At 44.3% G+C, this 19,430-nt stretch overlaps 1 protein-coding gene across 7 annotated transcripts in view; it reads left to right on the top strand.

The window, feature by feature from the left end:
• The window catches only part of LAMA2 (laminin subunit alpha 2), a 3,379,260-nt gene that overhangs the window by 2,484,348 nt on the left and 875,482 nt on the right, over positions 1-19,430 (top strand). For all 7 annotated transcript variants that reach the window (XM_069234829.1, XM_069234828.1, XM_069234823.1 and 4 more), the window contains one exon: positions 9,454-9,540. In XM_069234829.1, coding sequence (XP_069090930.1) covers positions 9,454-9,540 — 87 coding nt within the window. The remainder of the gene's footprint in view (positions 1-9,453; positions 9,541-19,430) is intronic.

The raw sequence follows: 19,430 nt of genomic DNA, 5'->3' as shown, positions 1-19,430 counted from the left end.
CTATCACTCCCTTGTCTCAGACATCTGTATGTACAATGAATGGCTGACTGTAGTCAGGGGTCTTCATTACATGTGCAATGCACAGCAATTTCACCAGACCCTCAAAAGCTTTTTGACATTCCTCAGTCCAAATCATCTTTCGGACTACTGCTTGGTAGTCAAAGCTTTAAATGGGACATCTATTGATCCAGATACATTGCTTTTCTGCCCTGCAGCAAAAGAAAAGGGCAGGAATGCACAGTATCTATGGGATACTATGCATTCCTGTTCTCTTCCACTGCGCTGGAGCACAATTGGCTGCCTTGCACCAACGCAGTCACCCTTGCACCATGGTGCAAAGGTGTCTGCACTGTAGGAATGATTGTTTTTGTGAAGGAAGGGACACCTTCCCTTCCAAAAACAATCAATGGAGGCATTTTTCTCCTTCTATGTGTGTTGCAGAATGCAGCACACATAGAAAGAGGAAAAAACAAGGAGAAATAAAGTTATTTTTCCTCGTTACACCTCCCCTGGGGAAGTGTATGCTTTTGACGTATTCCCAGGCTTATAACTTCTTGTAAATCTGGGAATGCGCCACAATCCATGGGTGTTGTATGGGAACACCCACCGCCCATGGAACGCCTCTTTGAAGCAGAGTAAGTCAGCGTAGTGACTTGCGATGCATTCCCTTACTACATATCTACAAGGCCATAAATAGCCCCACAAAATGGCTTTGTGTGGCTTTGTAGATATGGGTCTGCAGCCTGCGCGCCGGTTCATCACAAAAAGTGATGCACCGGTAGCGCAACCCACTGGTAAATATGCTTACTAGTTTGCCACAAAAGTTTAGTAGTACACAGTCCTGAAAAAGCATTCATTTGTATCTGGGTGGCGGGCACCTCCCACTTAAAAAACAGACTTTACCTTGGCATGCAGCAGCCATATTTTCCCATGTCCCCGCCTGATGTCCAAGGCAGACAATAGTGGACTTCCCCATTTCAAACTTGGTTGCCTTGATTATCAGTTTTCTCCCCTACATCCTGACCAGCACATGTTCTTAGTGCTTCAGGTCATCCTTCCATGAATTGCGAAATACTGCTGTGCCATTGTGGCAGGCAGCACATGTACTTTCTAGTCCTGATACAATATAGTTCACCAACTGAAAAGGTTTTACCCTAAACTGAAATTATCTCTCAGGTGTGCAAAATATCATCTTCTCCCTGACACTGGGGACTAAAACAGTCTGGCAGTTGCTGCTGGTCAGATCAAAAATGCTCACAAAGCTCACCAGCTCTGGATATGAGACATACATTTGTTTTAGTAATTTTGTTTGTAAGACTGGTAGTCCCCACAGATGTGCATGCCTGTGGAAACTTGTGGGGCACCAACACCACAAGGTTGAACCAAGGACTATAGGATCACTCATTCCAAGTCAACAAGTCCAACATCTTGCTATCTTTTCCTTATTGCAGTGGTTCCCAACCTGTGGTCCGGGGACCCCTGGGGGTCCGCGAAGTCTACGCAGGGGTCCGCGACTGCTAAGAAAGTTCAATAATATTAACAGATTAGGTCCCCAGATTTCAGTAATGACTCAGAAGGGGGGGTCCCTGGATATCAATAAAGATTCAGTGGGTGTCCCTGGGCTCCAGTAATGACACAGTGGGGGTCCACAGAAGTCAAAAGGCTGGGAACCACGGCACTACTGGACTAAGTCAAACGTGCAATAATTCTTGCCCTTGACTGGCAGACTATTTCCTGTGTCAGTATTTCGAACAAAGGCAGGTAGTAACTCTGGAGAAAGTGAGAAAAGATAGAAAAGTCTTGCTAATACCTTCTCCACACTCTTCCTGCAGCCCAGGTTTTAACTCGGGGACATACCGTACCCCTACCACAGATTTACAAGTCACTATGCAGAAAGTCAGGAAGAGGATAATTGTCTCTGTCATCATCCTCTACCATAGCATGATGTTCACTATGTAATCTTTCTGGAGGTAAGGCATGAACCACTTCACAGTTAACACCCTCATGGGGTCTCTTGTGGCAATTGTGTCCACCAAATAGTTCACATTAGACAATTTCTGCACTGCTTTGAGTGCCTATTACCATGTATCTTCCAAACCTCTAAGATAAATGGGCTTCAGCATGAACCCTGTTTATTCTTCCTGGCAACCAGCCAGCACCACTTTCTGGTCAAACCATTCCTTCCGCTCATGATTAATTTGCTCTGCCTCAGGTTCCATTCCAATTGCTGTTGTACATTCTAAGTACTAATGATTGATTACATTGTCTTGGTTAGCCACATCATTCAAAGCCAGCCCTTAACTAGTGATCTCAAAGCTCACAAAGTGTTCCAAGATATTTCTATCTGCCACATAGATGTCCACAACCTGTTCTGGAACTTGGCAGGTTCTCTTCAAGAGCTGGAAGTAGAATCTCTTTTCCCAGATGCAGCTGCCTCTGCAGCCATCCTTAGCTTCCCTTTATATAAAGTTACACTCTCTCTTCTCCAGTTCTCTCTCCTAATCTTTATCCTGCCTTTCGGTCTTCTGCTCCATACACTTTCTTTTCTCTCCTCACAGGCTCATTCTTCCTTTCTCTCTCACCAATATTTGGGGGCCCACAGGGTAAGCAGAAACTACTGAGCCTCAAAGTGGGTTTTTGAGTAATTGACTTCTTTTGTCATGGGGTCCCTTCTACTGTGGCTGTGCAAACTGGCCAAGCACTGCTCTTTTAGCAATTCACTGTCAGTGGTAGCAATGGCAAGTTGTCATAGGTTTCTCAGTGAGATACTGTAGGGATGCTTGACCTCTGCTCTCAATAAACACACATTAAAATAATGAATACTTGTCCAATCCAGTTCTTGACTTCCAAGAACAAAAGAACTTTAGCACACTTGAACTTAGTTCTACACATATGAAAATGTATGTGATGTAATTTAGTGCCCTGGCACCAGACCACGTATTCACCATTTCCTGCTATTGGCCCTGGTTCATCAGTCAATACATAGTGTAATTAGTAGCAGGTGCAATTTGTCCCATTCTATTGTTATTGTGCACAGTCTTTCTTTCAGTTCACAGTAGGTGCTCTTGGGTGGCCACATTGCTCCTCCTCTGTTTATCCACTCTCACTTTTCAATGCTGAGCACGAGCTAGTAGTTCCTCTCAGCTTCCTCTGTGGTCGCCATGATAATTAAGCACTGTCAGGAATAGCTGCTTGGGAAAATGGCTGGATCTCCTTTGACTGGTTGACCAGGGGTTCGGCACAGGCCCTCTTGGGATGATGTGACTTTAAACAGTTCAGCCACAAACAGGGTGGGCTTGAGCAGGAGGTTAGGCCTTGTACAGGCCTCAGAGGCTGGATGGGGTCACAGCTCAGGTCATGTTTAGGTGGCAGGGTTTTCAGCAACTCTGGTCAAGCTAAAAGTTCACATTTTGGGAATAGTGACTCAGGTCAAACCATAGCTACACTATTCAGGCAGAGTGGGTTCATTCAAGCTTCAGCTTCATGGTGCGGGCACAGCAGTTGAGGTCACTCCTGAACTAAATATTTCCCACTAGGAATCATAGTGGAATGTATGGGGCCCAACAGCACCAGAGCACAAAGATTACTTTCCACAGTCTTCATTTTCTGCAGATCACTCGCTCATTCTGGAAATCACTCCTCCTGCAGGATTGGGGGGCTCCCTCACTTTCTCAGAATGCAGACATGCTTCTATGCATTTCAGAATATGTGAGAAGCTCTTCTGCAAGGAGTAAACTCAGTTGATGTTCCTCATCTCTGGGAAAGTGACTGCCAAGCAGACACCAATTTTGATTGCACAGCAGTCATCTGAGTATTGTACAGTGCACTTCTTTCGTTGGTCAAAGAAAACTTGGTACTGGAACAAAAAGTGGGTCTCACTTTTATACAGTAAAACAAACAGTAGATGTATATCCTCTTCTGCACTTTTAGAACTGTTTTGAGGTGTTTATCCTTTTACATGTACTTCCAGGTGATCTCCAGGCACAGCCTTTTTGTAATGTGATGCTTTTCACAGGGTAGTCTTCAGCCTAGAGCATCCACGACTGGAGCACAAAGACGTGTGAGCTTTCTGTACATGGCTGTCATCAGCCAAACTGAAAAAGTATTCAGGGAATGACAAATAGCTGGGTCTCACCCAATGGGTCCACTTTACATTCTTAGGTTATCCTGCCTTCCCCCCTTTCACCCCTACCATCTGTCAAATGGCAGTGCTCCAGGAAGACTAACAAGCTAACCTTTGCTCAGCAAAAAGCTAATTGAAATGCTAATGGATTCCAGGTCTCCTCCTTCCAGGATCAGGAATGTCAGCAATATCAAAAAACAACCTGTTATGCAAAAGGCCAGGCTTTGGTGGGCCTCCACTCCAGTGACACAGATACAAAGATCTGGTTACAAGTATAGAGTCACTATACATGATTCTGTGCCACCACCACTCTATGACCAATATCCATGACAGGGACAGTAGTCAACTATCTGTACAATAAAGTAACACTCGGTGTGCCCCTCAAGGGAACTATTCAGGACCTCACTTGTGTCAAGGGACAGCCCAATGCTTCTACACACACAATAGATTAGTGGAGGGCAAGGCCAAAATCAATAACCATATTACTACATTAACACATTCAGGCGCTCAAGACAAGGGAACACAACTGTACACCATTTCTGCCTCAAAATCTCGGAAAATAGATTTGAAATAGTTGATAGCCTCCCCCATTCCCTCAATGTCCTCCATACCGAGGTTTCAAATTACTCGCTTGTATGTCTTAGCAGAGTAGATAAAACTATAGAAACATTAAGCAGACAGATTGATGCAGCCCCAGGAGTTCTGAGAATCCTTTTAAGTAAAACATATGTGGAAATCTTTTTTCCTAAACAACCAAAGCGCTTAGATTAAGTGAAGATTCGCTTTTCTTGTCAGTCAGCATTTTACACTTAACCTGACGAGTTTGGGAAAAAATGTTCACAGCGGTATTAAAAAAATCTCGGCCTGTGAGTTGGTGATGTGTTGCTGATCTATTTTCACTGAGTTGAAAATATGTTGGATAATGGTTTTGAGAAAATGAGATCAATGTGTTTACCTTTTAGAAGCATTCTACTTTTATTATTCACCCAGGCACTATTGATTGAATGCATGCAGAGCAAGTGAATTAATGTAGGCTGCTGACTGCGCCAGAGCCTGGAGGCATCCTGGGCCCAGGACAGCAACCTCAGTGTTTTTACTTTCTCAGATACCTGCTTCAGCATCCCATACACCTCGTGCATGAGGCTCTTCTATTTTTTTTCGGCTTGCAAGCCGTGGGACCGGGACTTATTTTCATCATAACCTTTTGACCCAGAACAAGAAGAGAAAGGCAGCGAAGGGGGAAAGTGGGATGAAGCGAAAGACGAAAACAGTGGCAAAGGGGACAGGAGAGTTAATACAAAAAACCTGCTAGAGTCATATAAAAGGGCAGGGATTGGATGGTGGTGCATGAAAGAGGCATGAGGTGAAATCAAGATTGCAATGCACAAATTATTGGTAGGAGAAGAAAGCAATAGGTACACTTAGTGACAGAACAGGGCTCGCATAGTTCAATCACGGAAATAGAAAAAGTCACCAAATGACAAGTTGACCAACATGAAAACTAGAACTAGCACATAAAACTAATCTCATCAGCTCCTCCCTTTTACCTCCCAGGAATAACTCATGACCAAAGTCATACCAGGGTAAATGAAGACGACATATAAAAGCACAACCAAACACCATTACCCCTCCTCCCTTTAGGAGAAGATTCAAATGCCTTGCTATCTGGGCGTGCCACAACCATGCCCCGTGTCCTGTAATCAAGTTGGCTTTGTGTTGCTGGGCACCTTATGGTCTTCGGTCCTTCTACCTCTTTGATTTTCTCCATGCTCCACAAGGGAGCATCATCTTAGATAGCCCCTGGATCTAAAAGACTGGAAGTAGGCCATACTGAGTGGCTTAGCAATGTGCCAAAAGATATGGCACAGTGAAAATTATTGTGTAACATAGTAGAGGCTGGCACTTGTGCCTCTCATGTTGGCATTACTGATCACGTTTTGCTATAATAAAGTCTGCAGCAGGGCCCTTTTTGTCTTTCCACCTGACATTCAAGGGCAAGAGAATCAGTGCAAAGTATCTGGAAAGCTGGGGATGCTTAACAATCTCATCACAATAATGTCTGTCGAAGGAAGAGCAGTATCCTGTGGACCTGCCTTCTAGGAAATTCAAACAATTGAAGCCCAGTACTGTACATACCCCCTGATTCCACAGCGCTCAGTTTGATAATTCACAGCTTAGGTCTAAATCACCTAGACTACACTAGGAGCATCAATCTAGGTCTGTCAAAATATCAGCTGAAAAAGCTAAAGAGAATTCATAAAATGGAAGGAAGATTGGGCTCCAAACGTTCAACCTTGTTACTGATTCCCAGAGGGCTGTCGGTTGGAACCCAGTTAACAAATGAATCTTTGTTTTGTTCACATGGGCTTCAATGCACCAATCCAAACTTCCGATTGAATATCATTACTCCCTTTTTTCTCCACAGATCATTGTTTTCAGGCTTTCTTGTCCTTGCTAGTATATCTCACTTTAAGCCCATTGTGGAGGTAGGTCCTTCCAAATACTGGGCCCTCAGCTACGAAACAAGGTCCGTCCTTCCTACTTGAGGACCGCTCTGACTTCAAGCAGACAACAAAAAAATATCTTTCTGCTAATTTCCCACAGTTTTTCTTAATGGCTTCCACCAGTGTTCCTCCAGGTAATGAGTAATAAATACATAAACAAACAAATAAATAAACAAACTTCTCTGGGAGCATAAAAGCGAATCACAGCTGTTCGAGCAGCGATAACCCCCCCTTTTTCCCATAGCGCCTTGAGACCCGCACGGGTGAGTAGCGCGCTTTATAAATGTTAATGATTTGATTTGATTTGACACCCTTTGCCCATATTTCTCATTTTAATCATGACCAAGATGCTGCATCTTAAGATAAGTGGTTTAATATAGTGGTGAATAGCAGTGATTGCATTGGTAAATTTGTATTGGGGTAGGGACTCCCGTAATGCTGGGCTATATCGTGAAAAATATGACACACCAATGTTATTGCTGCAAATCAGTAATAAAGACAACTGCATGAGGTAGAAATTGTTACATTGCATGAATGTCTAGGGATCCATACATGTTGCATGCCTACATTGGGCACTGGAAAGTTTTTCAGGGTCGGTCTTCCATGAACGATTTCTACGTACTCATTTGCTTTGTTACATTGACTTTACAGATTCTTTGGCCTTGTGTTTTCCTGGGATTATTTTTTTCTTCTTTAGATAGTCAATGGTCAGCTACTCTGCAGTCAGGTGGCTTTTGATCAGTTAAGTCAATGAAGAACTCATGGTAACTCCTTTGCTTCTTCTCGGTCTCCTAAAAGGTACATTTTCTGTTGTAGAGCCTTTCGTTAATGTTGAAGTCATTACGTTTCCCCCTTTGTGAGCTTATTGACATCGTTGATGCCACACTCCTTATTTTGAATGTCATCTTTTGGTGGCCATTACCTTTACACAGTAGCTGGAAGAGATGAGCTCCATTTGATGCAGGGTTCCATTTCTGGAGGAGCACCCTGATTCTTCATTACTACATTAAAACTCTAAATTTCATGGTCTATAGCTTAAAGGGCACAGATTGTCTGTCTCTTTCCCTTTTCCATTTGTTTCAACGTGGGCTTGCTTGCACATGTTTAGATGTACAATGGGTTGTTTTGGTACACTTTGTTCATCTACCACTTTTGTCTGATCCTTTCTCTTTTATTATTGGGCCCAGATTTAAGAGGGCTTAGTGCCTCCTTGCCCCACATTAGCGTCATTTTCTTACTGTAATGTGGCCCAACGAGGCCAAAATCGATGTGCTAGATTTACAAAGTGGCGCAATGTATGCATTGCACCACTTTGTAACACCTTGTACCTCGTTATGCCTGCACTAGGCATAATGTATGCAAGGGGGGGGCGTTTCCCAGTTAGGAGGACCACAAAAATGGCGCAAAGAAATCTAAAAGATTTCTTTGCACTATTTATTTTGGCATTTTAATGCCTGCTCAGAGCAGGCTTTAAAAGGGGGACACTCAATTGGTTACAATGGGCCCCTATGTACGGTTCAGGGTTAGCACCAGAATTTTGGTGCTAACCCTGAACAGTACATCAGTAGCATCAAAAATGTTGACAATATTGCCCCCTACCCTGTTCCATGGTGCTCCGTATTTTAAATATGATGCACTCAAGGTGGTGGTAAGGGGGTTATTAGGGGTGCAAGAAAAGGGGCACTGCACTGGGTGCAACACCACTTTTCTTAAATCTGCCCCTTGGAGTTTATGGCCAAGGGACAAAAGATCAGAAGCTGAATACAATCTACTTTCAGATCGCTACTTTTTTTGGATTATTGTTAAGTGCAAGTACAGCACTCAGAAGCGATCCAGGGTGATACATGGGAGAGTTTGCCAATACTGAGCAGAAGACTCTCGGTCTGGCACTTTCAAGTCTGTAGACCTGGTATTCATATGTAATCAAAAAAATGAATGATGTACTTCTGAATAAATGCGCTATTTGTGATACAGCAGGGTTTGTCTTTGTGTGGTTTTCTGGTGTTTATGTAAAGTGGAAGGTTTAATTTCTTTGGTACTTATGCGTAAGAACTGGAAGGAGCATGGAACCGGGACATAGCAATAGCAGTCATCTTCATTATTCCTAGTTCTGCCCTTCCTCATCAAATCCTTATGCCACCCTCTTCCTTCCAAAGCGACTATGCAGCCACCCCCTTCTGCAGGAGCTTGGGTAATATTCGGGTGATATATTAGGGCAGCTGGGTACGTTTCCTCTGTTTATGGAAGTAGTGGGCTGGGCTGGTAGATTTTGAAGCAGCAGCATGGTTTTCTTGTCTCAGTGGTGGAATTCATCTCAGGTGTAAAGACTGAAGCGTGGAGCAGTAGGATTAGGAGTAAGAAAGATTACTTATAAGGATTGTGGCTGTCAACGGAGATTTCTGTGATTCGAAAAGGTACGATGCTAGGCTAGAGTCAGGTTTGTAGCCCACAAACATGGAAAGTGAAAAAGCATGAGTGATGGAACTGTACACAAAAACAGGAAGTCGTGAAATCAGGTATGACACGTTCTGTAACAGACAGAATATAACGAAGTAAAAAATAGAGGATAAACAGGAGGAACAATTTCCTTTCTTTTCTTATGGCTTCTCTTCTCCATAGTTTACTTCCTTCATCTGTTCCTTCCTTGCTTGCTTTAAAGTTTTTCTACCTTTCTTCTAGCTACATCCACTCCTTCCTTCCTTTTTTCTTCGTAAAATGCAAGCCTTATCTGTCCTGCCCAAGGTCATCATAAGAAAATGAAAAAAACGGGCAAGTGTGAGTAAGTGTAACGATAATTGAACTATTTTATTCTTATTACTATTACAGCTTTAGCCCAACCTGCATCATGGATGGACCAAACACCTACAGATGTACAGCTTGTCCACCAGGATATGAAGGCCAGCACTGTGAAAGGTACTGCAAAATGGGAATGGAAGCAGTGAAAATTAAGTGAATGCATTTAAAATGGAAGGGTTATCCACAACAGCAAACTGTAATCAGTCTCTTCATTGGCAGACAATGAAACTTTAGACAGCTTCTACCAAAAATTCAGCACTGTGGAAAATACTCTGAATATATGACTGCTCAAGCTGATCCAAATATGAGCTAATGGTCTTGTACAGAAGTCACTTTATTCTGATAACTTTACGTACTGACGAATTTGATAACAAAGGAATCTGAATCCTTTACCAAACTGCATGACATTGTTTTTAGTGTTCCCTCAAATTCTTTTGTAGGTTTTGACCATCGAATTCGACTATTCCTTTCATTAGTTTGTACCCTTACCACTTACCAGTAGGCAAAAATTTAATCGCAAACACTTGCATTGTCTAATCCTTTCCTAGGATTCATTAGTCGTAGGTGTTCGGTTGGAAGAATCACTTAGCATTGTTCCATACACCCATGACATTCTGTGTTGGTTCTTGCATGCCTGATCACGTTTGATGGCTAGTTGCACATTACCACAACCAATGGTTCATGTCTATTCCTTACTGGTCCCTAATGCAGAGCCTCCAAAGGTGGATATACATATTGTGCTTCTAAAATCTTGTCAGTGAAGGTTCACTGTGTTGATATAATCCAACAAACTGCAAATGGTGGCTGTCATCACTTATTTTAGTTTAACCGGAAACATCAAGACATATTACACAACATTCGAACTTTAAAAACAAGAGCCAGTAACTGCTCCAATTAAGGGTGCGTGTTGTCTTTTATCACTGGTAGTATTTGAGAGAAGATTTGGAAGAGTGTCAGTGCCCTATTTCTTTGGAAACAGAGATTGCATTTAATTTATGCAGAATGACCTCTTTTTTATATGGTTGAACTGAAAACAGTTGGTTTGTATTTGTTCACAATAACTAACTTGCACAAGCTTTGTATTTCGCAAAGTGCTTACTAAACCAGTTTTGTGGTTTCATAGCACAGAACGTAATAGGTACTGCTGTTACTTAATTCAAAACATCAACCTTTGAAAGATGGGAGGATGAGTTGGAACTCCGCATTACTCTGTATGATGCAATAAAAATAGTTATTGAAGTTGTCTGATTAGGTTGGATAGTATATGTATGTATGAGTTTAAAAGTAATTGCGACCATAGTGAGCTCTGATGGACCTATGTGACAGAACATGGGAGCTTATTTACGAGCCCCTGTGTGTCGCTGGAGCATCACTTTTTGTATGCTCCTGTGGAGCACAGTGGAGACCCATATCTCTAAGGCCACGCAAAGCAACCCTGCGTGGCTTTTCATGGCCTTGTAGATATAGTGTAAAGAAACGCAGCGCAAGATGTTGCGTTGCCTCACACTGGGTCTTGGAGGCATGCCAAGGGTCTTGCTGTGGGTTCTCCCACTCAACACCCATAATTTTGGACACTGCCCCACATTTACAACATAGCATAAATCTGGGGGAGTGGCAAAAACTTATGCCTCCCCAGAGCAGGCGTAACAAGGTGAAAAGTTTAAATTTCTCCTCGTTTCTTCCAGTTTCCACGCGTTCTGCATTCTGTAGCACACATGGAACGTTGAAAATGCCTCCCGTGATTTTTGTGCAAGAAGGGTGCCTGCACTGGCGCTCACATGCAATATGTGCACCAGCGCTGGCTAAAAGGCCAGGCACGCACTGTATCTTGTAGTTACAGTGCATTCATGCCCTTCGCATTGGCATAGAGTAGCACAGCAAAATGACTTTTGGTGCTGCCAATGCCAATTCTTTGTAGCTAAGGCCCATGGTGTTTAGTGAGAAAGGTGAAAGTGATTTCCTGAGTATTCTCGCTAGTATACAGAAATGCAGTATAGAAAGGTGATCTTTCAGCCAATGCCTATGGACCACTCTCTGACTTCCCACAACTCAAACCCCTTTGGCATATATCATTGTATCTGACACAATATGTCACTCCACCAACACTTAACTACTACCCTCTCCCCAGTCCTTAACAAGCATGACTGCAAACATTCCTAACTCTCACTCACCGCTAGTAGGAAGTTGATGTCCAGTTCTATTTCCCCATCTACCTAAAAAATATTAATTACAACTTCGCCCCTTACTCTGCTTCTTTTGACCTTTGCAATGATGCTGTTAAATCCCGATTTGACTCTGTCTAGTCCTCACATATGCGCCCAAAGAATCCTGGTCCATTACATTGGTTAACCTCTGCTCTACCCCATATTGTCACCCAAAATATGCAAATACACTCGTACATTCCCAGACATAGAGAAACTTGAACTCCTACTCACCCGATAACATAAAATGGACTCTTAAACATTTCACATGAGCTCTCAATAATGCATATTGCATACTTCGAACACCTCATATAACCCCAAATCTCGCACCTGTAATGTTTGGCCAAACACAATAGTTATCTACTCTCCCAAATTATAGTAACGACGGTGCAGTCACTCCCTCTAAGCCTTAGACTGTACTTCCTTCTTTTACTCTTAAATTTCTAGTACCTGCCCCGATGTACTGAATGAAGTGGGGCATTGTCTTATTTCTCGGCCAACGGCATCCACAGTACAGTGTCAGTTCGAATGGAATGTCTTCAAAAATGGTCCTGGTGCTTCCAAAGAGGATGCATCAAAGCGACAAAAAATTCTAGGAGGTATAGAAATCCTTTTAATGTGGTTGCTACTTACTGGCTGTCTACCGCCATATACATTGCCACCCATTTTCTTTCACAAATGCCCCTTCATGTCCTTTTCTCTAATTATCCCTCTGATCTCATTCCCATAATGAAGGTCACATAATCACTTAGGTTTCAGCTCTTCAGTCCCTAATCATTCAAGCGCTTTATTATTTTCCCCAAAATGGTGCCATCACCCCTATTCAATGACATTCTCCTTGTTCACTTTTAACTATTGTGTTGCACAACTGATGTTGTACCTGCATTAAGAAACACAACTACGGATGCATCATCTCCTGTCTTTCAATAACCTTTTTCTAAAACAAAGACCTTGTTTTTGTTTAAGACTCCACCCCTCTCATCACAATGTGTTTAACCCTTTTCCCGACTCCTTTGCTGTTTGGAACCAGCCCCACACATATTTTAGGCTTTAGGACATTAGCCAGTCACAACAAACTATTTCTTTATTCGATTCAATATGTATGTGGCATTTAACATTGTCGACCACATAATCCAACTCACCACATATAAAATCAATGGTATCACTAACAAAGAACTGGATAGATGCATATGCTACTTCCCCAGATGGCCATTCTTATTAGTTTGTTGCTCCACTAAGGCACAACCAACCACTATAACTGTTATCCTTTACCGAGCCTTGCAGCTGTGTATCCACCTTTCCTCTCTATGCACTGCCCTCAGTGCCATTATATTCTCATTTGGATTCTCCTATTACCTCTTTTCTTTGGACACTTTTTTCATTTTCTTCTCCCTACATGTCCAGTCAGTCTTAAATGACTGGGAGCAGGGGTGTGGCCTTAGGTGTAACAGATGGCATGTTCTAGAGAGCTCCCAACTTGACACCCGGCGTACTTCACCGTTCTACCACAATATGATTATGTAGGGGAAGAAACTAAATTTCCCTGGCTACTCCGAAGGCTGCTGACCTGGGATGTCAAATTTGCTGCCTTCTGGCTCCCAGGGGTGGCCCGGCCATGCCGAGCTGAGTGTTTTGCCTTTCGGCTTCCTGACATGGCAACCAAGGTCTAGTGTTGATCACGCTGATGGCCATGGAGGAGAGAGGAAACAGTGACCGGACAAGTGGTGGCTCTTGCAAGTAGCAGACTGTGGTGGGGGGTGGCAACTGCTGATAAATGATCCCTGGTATTGTGGAGAAGCTGAGCTCCCCCCTGCCTGTCCCGGACTTGATGGGTAGATCACCATACCTGGGAAAGTGGCCGCAGCAAACCTTGTCCAAAACTGGGCCCATTTGGGGAGAAGCAGCGGCGGGAAGAAAGGTGGCTGTGGATACCTTTGAAGAGCCAAGGCTTGAGAGATAACAGCTGCTCAAGAGATGTCTGTGACCCATCCTTGCAACAACACTTATGCCCCAAGGAGCCACTCATCTTGACAGAGGCTGAGAGCTGTGAACACCCTTTTGCCTGGTGACTGCTGTTTCTACTGTCTTGTGAGACGTCTCAGTTCCACCATGACCATGGCCTGGAGAGAGTGCATGATGATAGGTGATAGGAGTGAAGGGTCCCAGATAATCTGACATTGTAGTCACCTGTGGAATTCTGAGGGATTTATCTCCATACTGGCTGAAGCACACTCACTGGGAGAGCTGCTGGGTTGCAGGAAACTGGGGCTGCTTACTCATTTTCTCTGACTGTCTCCTGCTCATTGCTGCAGCCTGCACACCCTTGGCTCCTAGGGTACAAGAAAGTTACTGACAGCACTTCTGAAGAGCTGAGACAGACACCCTTTTTGTGGCTGTGCCCCTTCCTGGCCCTCTGGACCCATCTGGAGAGCTTACAAAGTGGGTAGAATTTGAAGTGTTAAAGATGCTCCTGGAAGTTACAGGTCAAGACCGTGTAATACACCCCCTCATGAGGAGGACTAGCAGATAATCAGAGATGATAATGCTCTTCTGGACTCGTGCCTATGGAACAAGTTGGACTAAATACTTGCAGCGGTTAATGCCTTCAGAGGGATCCTGGAGGCCAGGCTTTACAAGGTATCTCTAGATCTGGGAATCCTATGAGAAGATCACAAACCTCTGGCTGACAAAGTCAAGTGCCATGATGACAAACTAAAGAAAATAGACCCTTACGTAGATTCACTCTACAAACAGATGCCAGCATGCCAGCCTCTCAGAGGGAGTGGATTCTCAGGGTGGTACTGACTTGGAAACATCACTGGGGAGGGCTGTGAGGGGCCTCCATGTCACATCTTGCATTGCAGATGAACTGTGACTGCCCAATTCGAACTTCACACGTTGAGACTACACGCACCACCTACATTTTAAGCCAGCTAACTGACAAAGACAGTGTTCTGGGCCTTGAATAATATCTGCAGGACCTCTAGGTGGGAAATCCCAGTTCCGATTTACAAGAGGGATTGCCTGGCCCGGTGACGGGGAAATGACACACACCTACATGAGTCACTGTAGGAAAGTGGAGTATTATGTGGGCTGGGGGTTAGTTCTCACCATGTAATACTATCACAATACCTCTAACTAGTAAACCCTCAGCTCAGTCCTAATAGTGTGCCAAGAGCAGTCGGGCTTTACTTAGAGGAAGCTGTGTTAAGCATTTCACACCACAAACCTGTTTAATAAGTTATTGACATGACTTGAAAGAAATCCAACACCAAATTATAAAAATAGAGTTTATTTTTATATAATTTTAGACACCAAAATAACCAGTATATGTTTGGGAGAACTGTAGATATTGATTTTAGAAGCAATGGAAAATCACTGCAGAAATGGCATTTAACACCTGCATTGAAGTCAATGGGAAAATGTCATAGGTTGCAAAAATGCACTTATAAATTGATGTATGTGGAACCCCTTGGGGTTTAAGGTAGTGCAGTCCATGGAACAAGATCATGACTGTCAAAACAGTTTCAACTGGCTTGTGGAGTGCGGGTGCAGAGTTGTGCTGGCTTTCTGTGGTTCTGAATGGGACTTGCGTTGTAGTCAATGGCACTGGTGGAATTCGACCACTTGGAGGTCGAGCTGCAGCAAATCCTTACAGGGGTAAGGTGGTGCAAGCCCTGGGGTCAGGTTTTTCCCAGTCTGTTGCCTCAGGGGCAAGGTTTCACTCTATTGCTTTGTGGCAGGGGGTTGTCCTGGTTGTTGGTGATGTTGAATTTCTTTAGTTCCTTCTTCTAAGTTAGCCCATCAGATCTGAGGTTCTGGTGTCAGAGGTGTCCCTTAAATCCTGGATTTAGGCGAGGTAGGAGTGTGAAGGTTCGCAGCCTGATGGCTATCAGGGCCGGTTAAGCCTTTGAAACTCATCACCCTGATGGCTTTATTCACTAGTCCGGCTGATGAGAGGAGACCTCAGCCCTTTGTTCTGACTCCTGGGAGCGCCCAAGCTGCCTGGCAGGAGGTCAGAAAACCTGTCTTGGCAGCAGTAAGCATGAAAAGAACCACAGGGTGCTCGCCGGAGCACAAAGAAGGGTGGCAAACAGGTGGCCCAGTACTTGTGTGCAACCTGGGTGCATGCCAGCCATCACATGACACGAGAATCATGTTGGGGGAGAAAAAGCATGTTGTTTGACACCAAACACTTCATATCTAGGCGGTGCTATCATGGATCTAGCAGCCCCAGTAAACCAGGTCCCACGTTATCCTATGGACCGGCCTGCAATTATAATGTACCTTAATGGAAGGGATTCTATAGAGACATGGAAGCTCAGGCTTACATGTCTGCACCTGTCTCTCCTGGGTTGAAGAGGCCTACCTTAGGGGTGTCTGACATACATATAATGCAATACATGGGACGGTGGCACTCTTGGTGAGGGCACAGTTGAACTCAAGCAGTTCTGGCAGTCCGCAATGGCAGGCATGTCACCAATACTTTGGAAGGGTCAACCGGGGTGGCACAAACTTGTGCTGAAGCCCTGGGAACCCCTTTATCACCTATGCCTTGTGTACCCTGGGTACCATCCACTAGGGCTTTACAGAGGGGTGAAGTCTTGCCAGTCAGGTAATTGTCAAGTCGACATAACAATTTAGGGAGGGAGCATAGGCACTGGGGCCTGTTTATCAGGTTTCCAGTGCACTAACTGAGTCATAAACATCAGCACTGAAGGCAAAAAGTGGGGGATGACCATACACACAAAGCAATATCTTACAGTCACCTTCTTCTCAGTGTTCTCATACCTAGCACCAGTATGGAGGCTCAAACTACATTTTGCTTCACTGTTTTGTTTATTGGATGGGTGCTTGTTCCCACCCTCCCCCTGAGTGTGGGATTTAGGGAATGTTTTGTTATGCTTTTCTGGTCTACATCTTGCAATGAGTGCTGCTTCAGAATGCTGACTGTTTATGTTTTGTGTACAGCATTGTCCAATTTGCCTCCTTGGAATAACTCACACAATGCATAAGACATGACACAGAACATAAGCAAGTATACTTTCCTCACATGGAATATAAGGGGAAGGGACAATTGCTTAAAGATATAAAGTTCTGGCTTTCCTCGAAAGAAGAGGGGTAGATGTAAATGCTACTCCAGGAAATGCACCTGGAGAATCGGGGATTGGCTAAATTGAGGAGGCAATGGAGCTATCAGGTATAAGGCACAGGTTACTTATGTCCGAGGGACTCCCTGGTGTGGGTGAGGCCAGGGGGTTCATTTGAACTAAGCACACATAGATGGGGAGAACAAATATGTTCTCCTGATTGGGAACCTCAAAAGGACTCAGGTGATGCTGGACAGCATGTGTGACCCCACAAGGGTGAGCTCTGGCAGAACACACATGCCCTGGATCCTGGGAAGAAACTATAACTGCATTGCAAATGTCACCTGGACTGGTCCACACCACCATTGGCAAACTCTCCCATGGTTAAGCTGGCACAAGAGTTCACAGCCTGGACCGGCAAGTGGGGTTTGGTGGATATATAGAGTGCCAGGCATGGTACCTGTAAGGAAAACACATTCTATTCCCCAGTCTGTGACCTGCATACTCGATTGGATAGCTTGCTGTGCTCTCAAAGGCTCCTCAGCACTGTCACAAATGCAGAATATCTGTGCTGTACAATCTGGGCTTCATCTCCATGTAAAACTACCTGAGACTAACAGGCATACCACTAAAAGCATTGGCAGGCAGGAGTCATTTCAATGGGGGTTGTGCATCAAAAAATGGCGCAAGTCCGGTTTGAGCCATGATTTTTTACTCAACCTGACTTGCACCATTTTGTGACGCACAACCCCCATTTTCCCCTACGCCGGTGCTGCCTGGTTTGAGTCATTTATTTTTTACTCTGACCAGCCCGCAGCGCCGGCTAATGTCAATCCTTAAATAAGGCGCCCGCATGGCGCGTAGGAATGGCGTTAGCTGTCTGTAAAAAAAATTACGCAAACCAGCGCTGGCTTGCGTCAAAAACTATAAATATGGGCCATAGTTTGCTATACTTGAAGAATTAACATGTTTTTTTATCAGGGCCTATATAGGCAGCACACCCAGACTACACAAGGAGAGATCAAGCTGCTATTTGATACAGCATTTGTCCCACGCTTACCACCTAATGCAGGTGCGGCTCTTGGTAGACCGGTCACTGAGGCGGATGTTGAAGGGGCCATCGAAGATCTAAAGTGAAACAAAACCCCAGAAACCAATGGATTGCCTGCTGAGTTGTACCAGAAATATGTGATGCTACTTGTGCCTTGCCTGATGAAGATATACTAGGAGGCGGCAAAAAAGGGACTCACCACCAGCCATCCGTAGGGCCGTTCTCATAGTGTCTATCCTGAAACAGGGAGTACAGTCTGTTGTTGTATCCTCCTATAGCCCCCTATCCATTTTAAACCTGGACTGTAAAATTATCAAGAAAATATTTATGCGAATTACATTGTTTTGTTCTGCAAGATGCTGTGAGGGATGTTGAATTGAGCATAAAGGTGCTACAGGACTTGGGCAAAATCTCTAATCTCTGCAGCAACAGGTTCAAACTGCTGCATTCCTGATATCCCCAGACCAGTGGCACACCCCATCTGAAATATCACAGGTGGGTGTTACTTGGACGTCCAACACATTTTACTGCTTGGATGTAAATCTATACCACAAAGATGAGGAATGTGGAAAGGGAACCTGGGAAGAACACTGCATGCTCTGAAAGGCAGTGTGGAATTTTGGTGCTCATTTAAACTACCCATAATGTCCTGAATAGTGCTGTCCAAAATGGTGATGCTCCTGTAATTGTTATTTTTTTTCACACCCTTTCAGTATGGCAACCTCGATCCTGGTTCACAACAATGGACGCTTTGCTGAGGGAGCGGATATGACATGAGGGTAGGCACAGGGTGCCTCTGACTGGACTGCAGTGCCACCTGTTTTAGGGTGGACTAGGAGCCCCAGATTTACTAACTTGCAGCTCAATTGCAGTGGCTGGCTAGATGGCATGATGACCACAAATGAGTGGATTTGGGGAAAAGGAGAAAAGAGATGAGAACCTGTTATTTGCCCTTGTTAGCCATCCCTTAGGATGGTCCACCACTAGGGGGCTTTTTGGAGCATGCTGCATCGCTTGTTTTATGACCTGCCTGATGACAGTCATGGCACAACCCAGAAGTCTTCTTTGGGTCCCCGTTTGTACCTTGATACTCCCTCCCTTTGGTTTGTGAGAAGTCTCTAGTCTCTTGTGGCCCCTTAGAGAACTGCCTAGTTATATCTTTCTCATTGCTCACCTCTTTCCCCTGCCGGGAAGCTTGTGAACCCTTCTGGTCACCTACAGTCTGGGTCCTTTTAGTCTCCCTGGGTCTGACCCATTTGTCAGTTATCTTCCCCAGCTCTATGGGAGAAGACATCTCAGAATCCATCAGATGCTGATGCAGTTTCCCTGTGCTGCAATTAGTGAGTATGTGCTCTTCAATAATTAAATTGTACAATACATCACAAGTGTCCACCTTATTGCCTTTAATCCAACCCTCTAGTGCTTTGACCGAACATTCCCCAAAGTCCACCCAGGTCTGGTTCTGACCTTTCTGGGTGTCCCTGGATTTCAATCCGGACTCTTATGTGGTGAGTCCAAACTCTTTTGTGAGTGTCTCCTTCATATGCTTGTAGGACTTAGCCATTTCCTCAGGAAGGGTCAGAAGTCTATCTCTGCCCTTAACTGGGAATAACTCCCAAAGGAGAGATCATCAGTGATGGACATACTTAGTGATCTCATTCACAG

Source organism: Pleurodeles waltl, chromosome 5 (assembly GCF_031143425.1).
Source record: "Pleurodeles waltl isolate 20211129_DDA chromosome 5, aPleWal1.hap1.20221129, whole genome shotgun sequence".
Classification (NCBI taxonomy): Eukaryota; Metazoa; Chordata; class Amphibia; order Caudata; family Salamandridae; genus Pleurodeles; species Pleurodeles waltl.
Note: the sequence above shows the minus strand (reverse complement) of the source record. Positions and strands in the feature narration are given on the sequence as shown.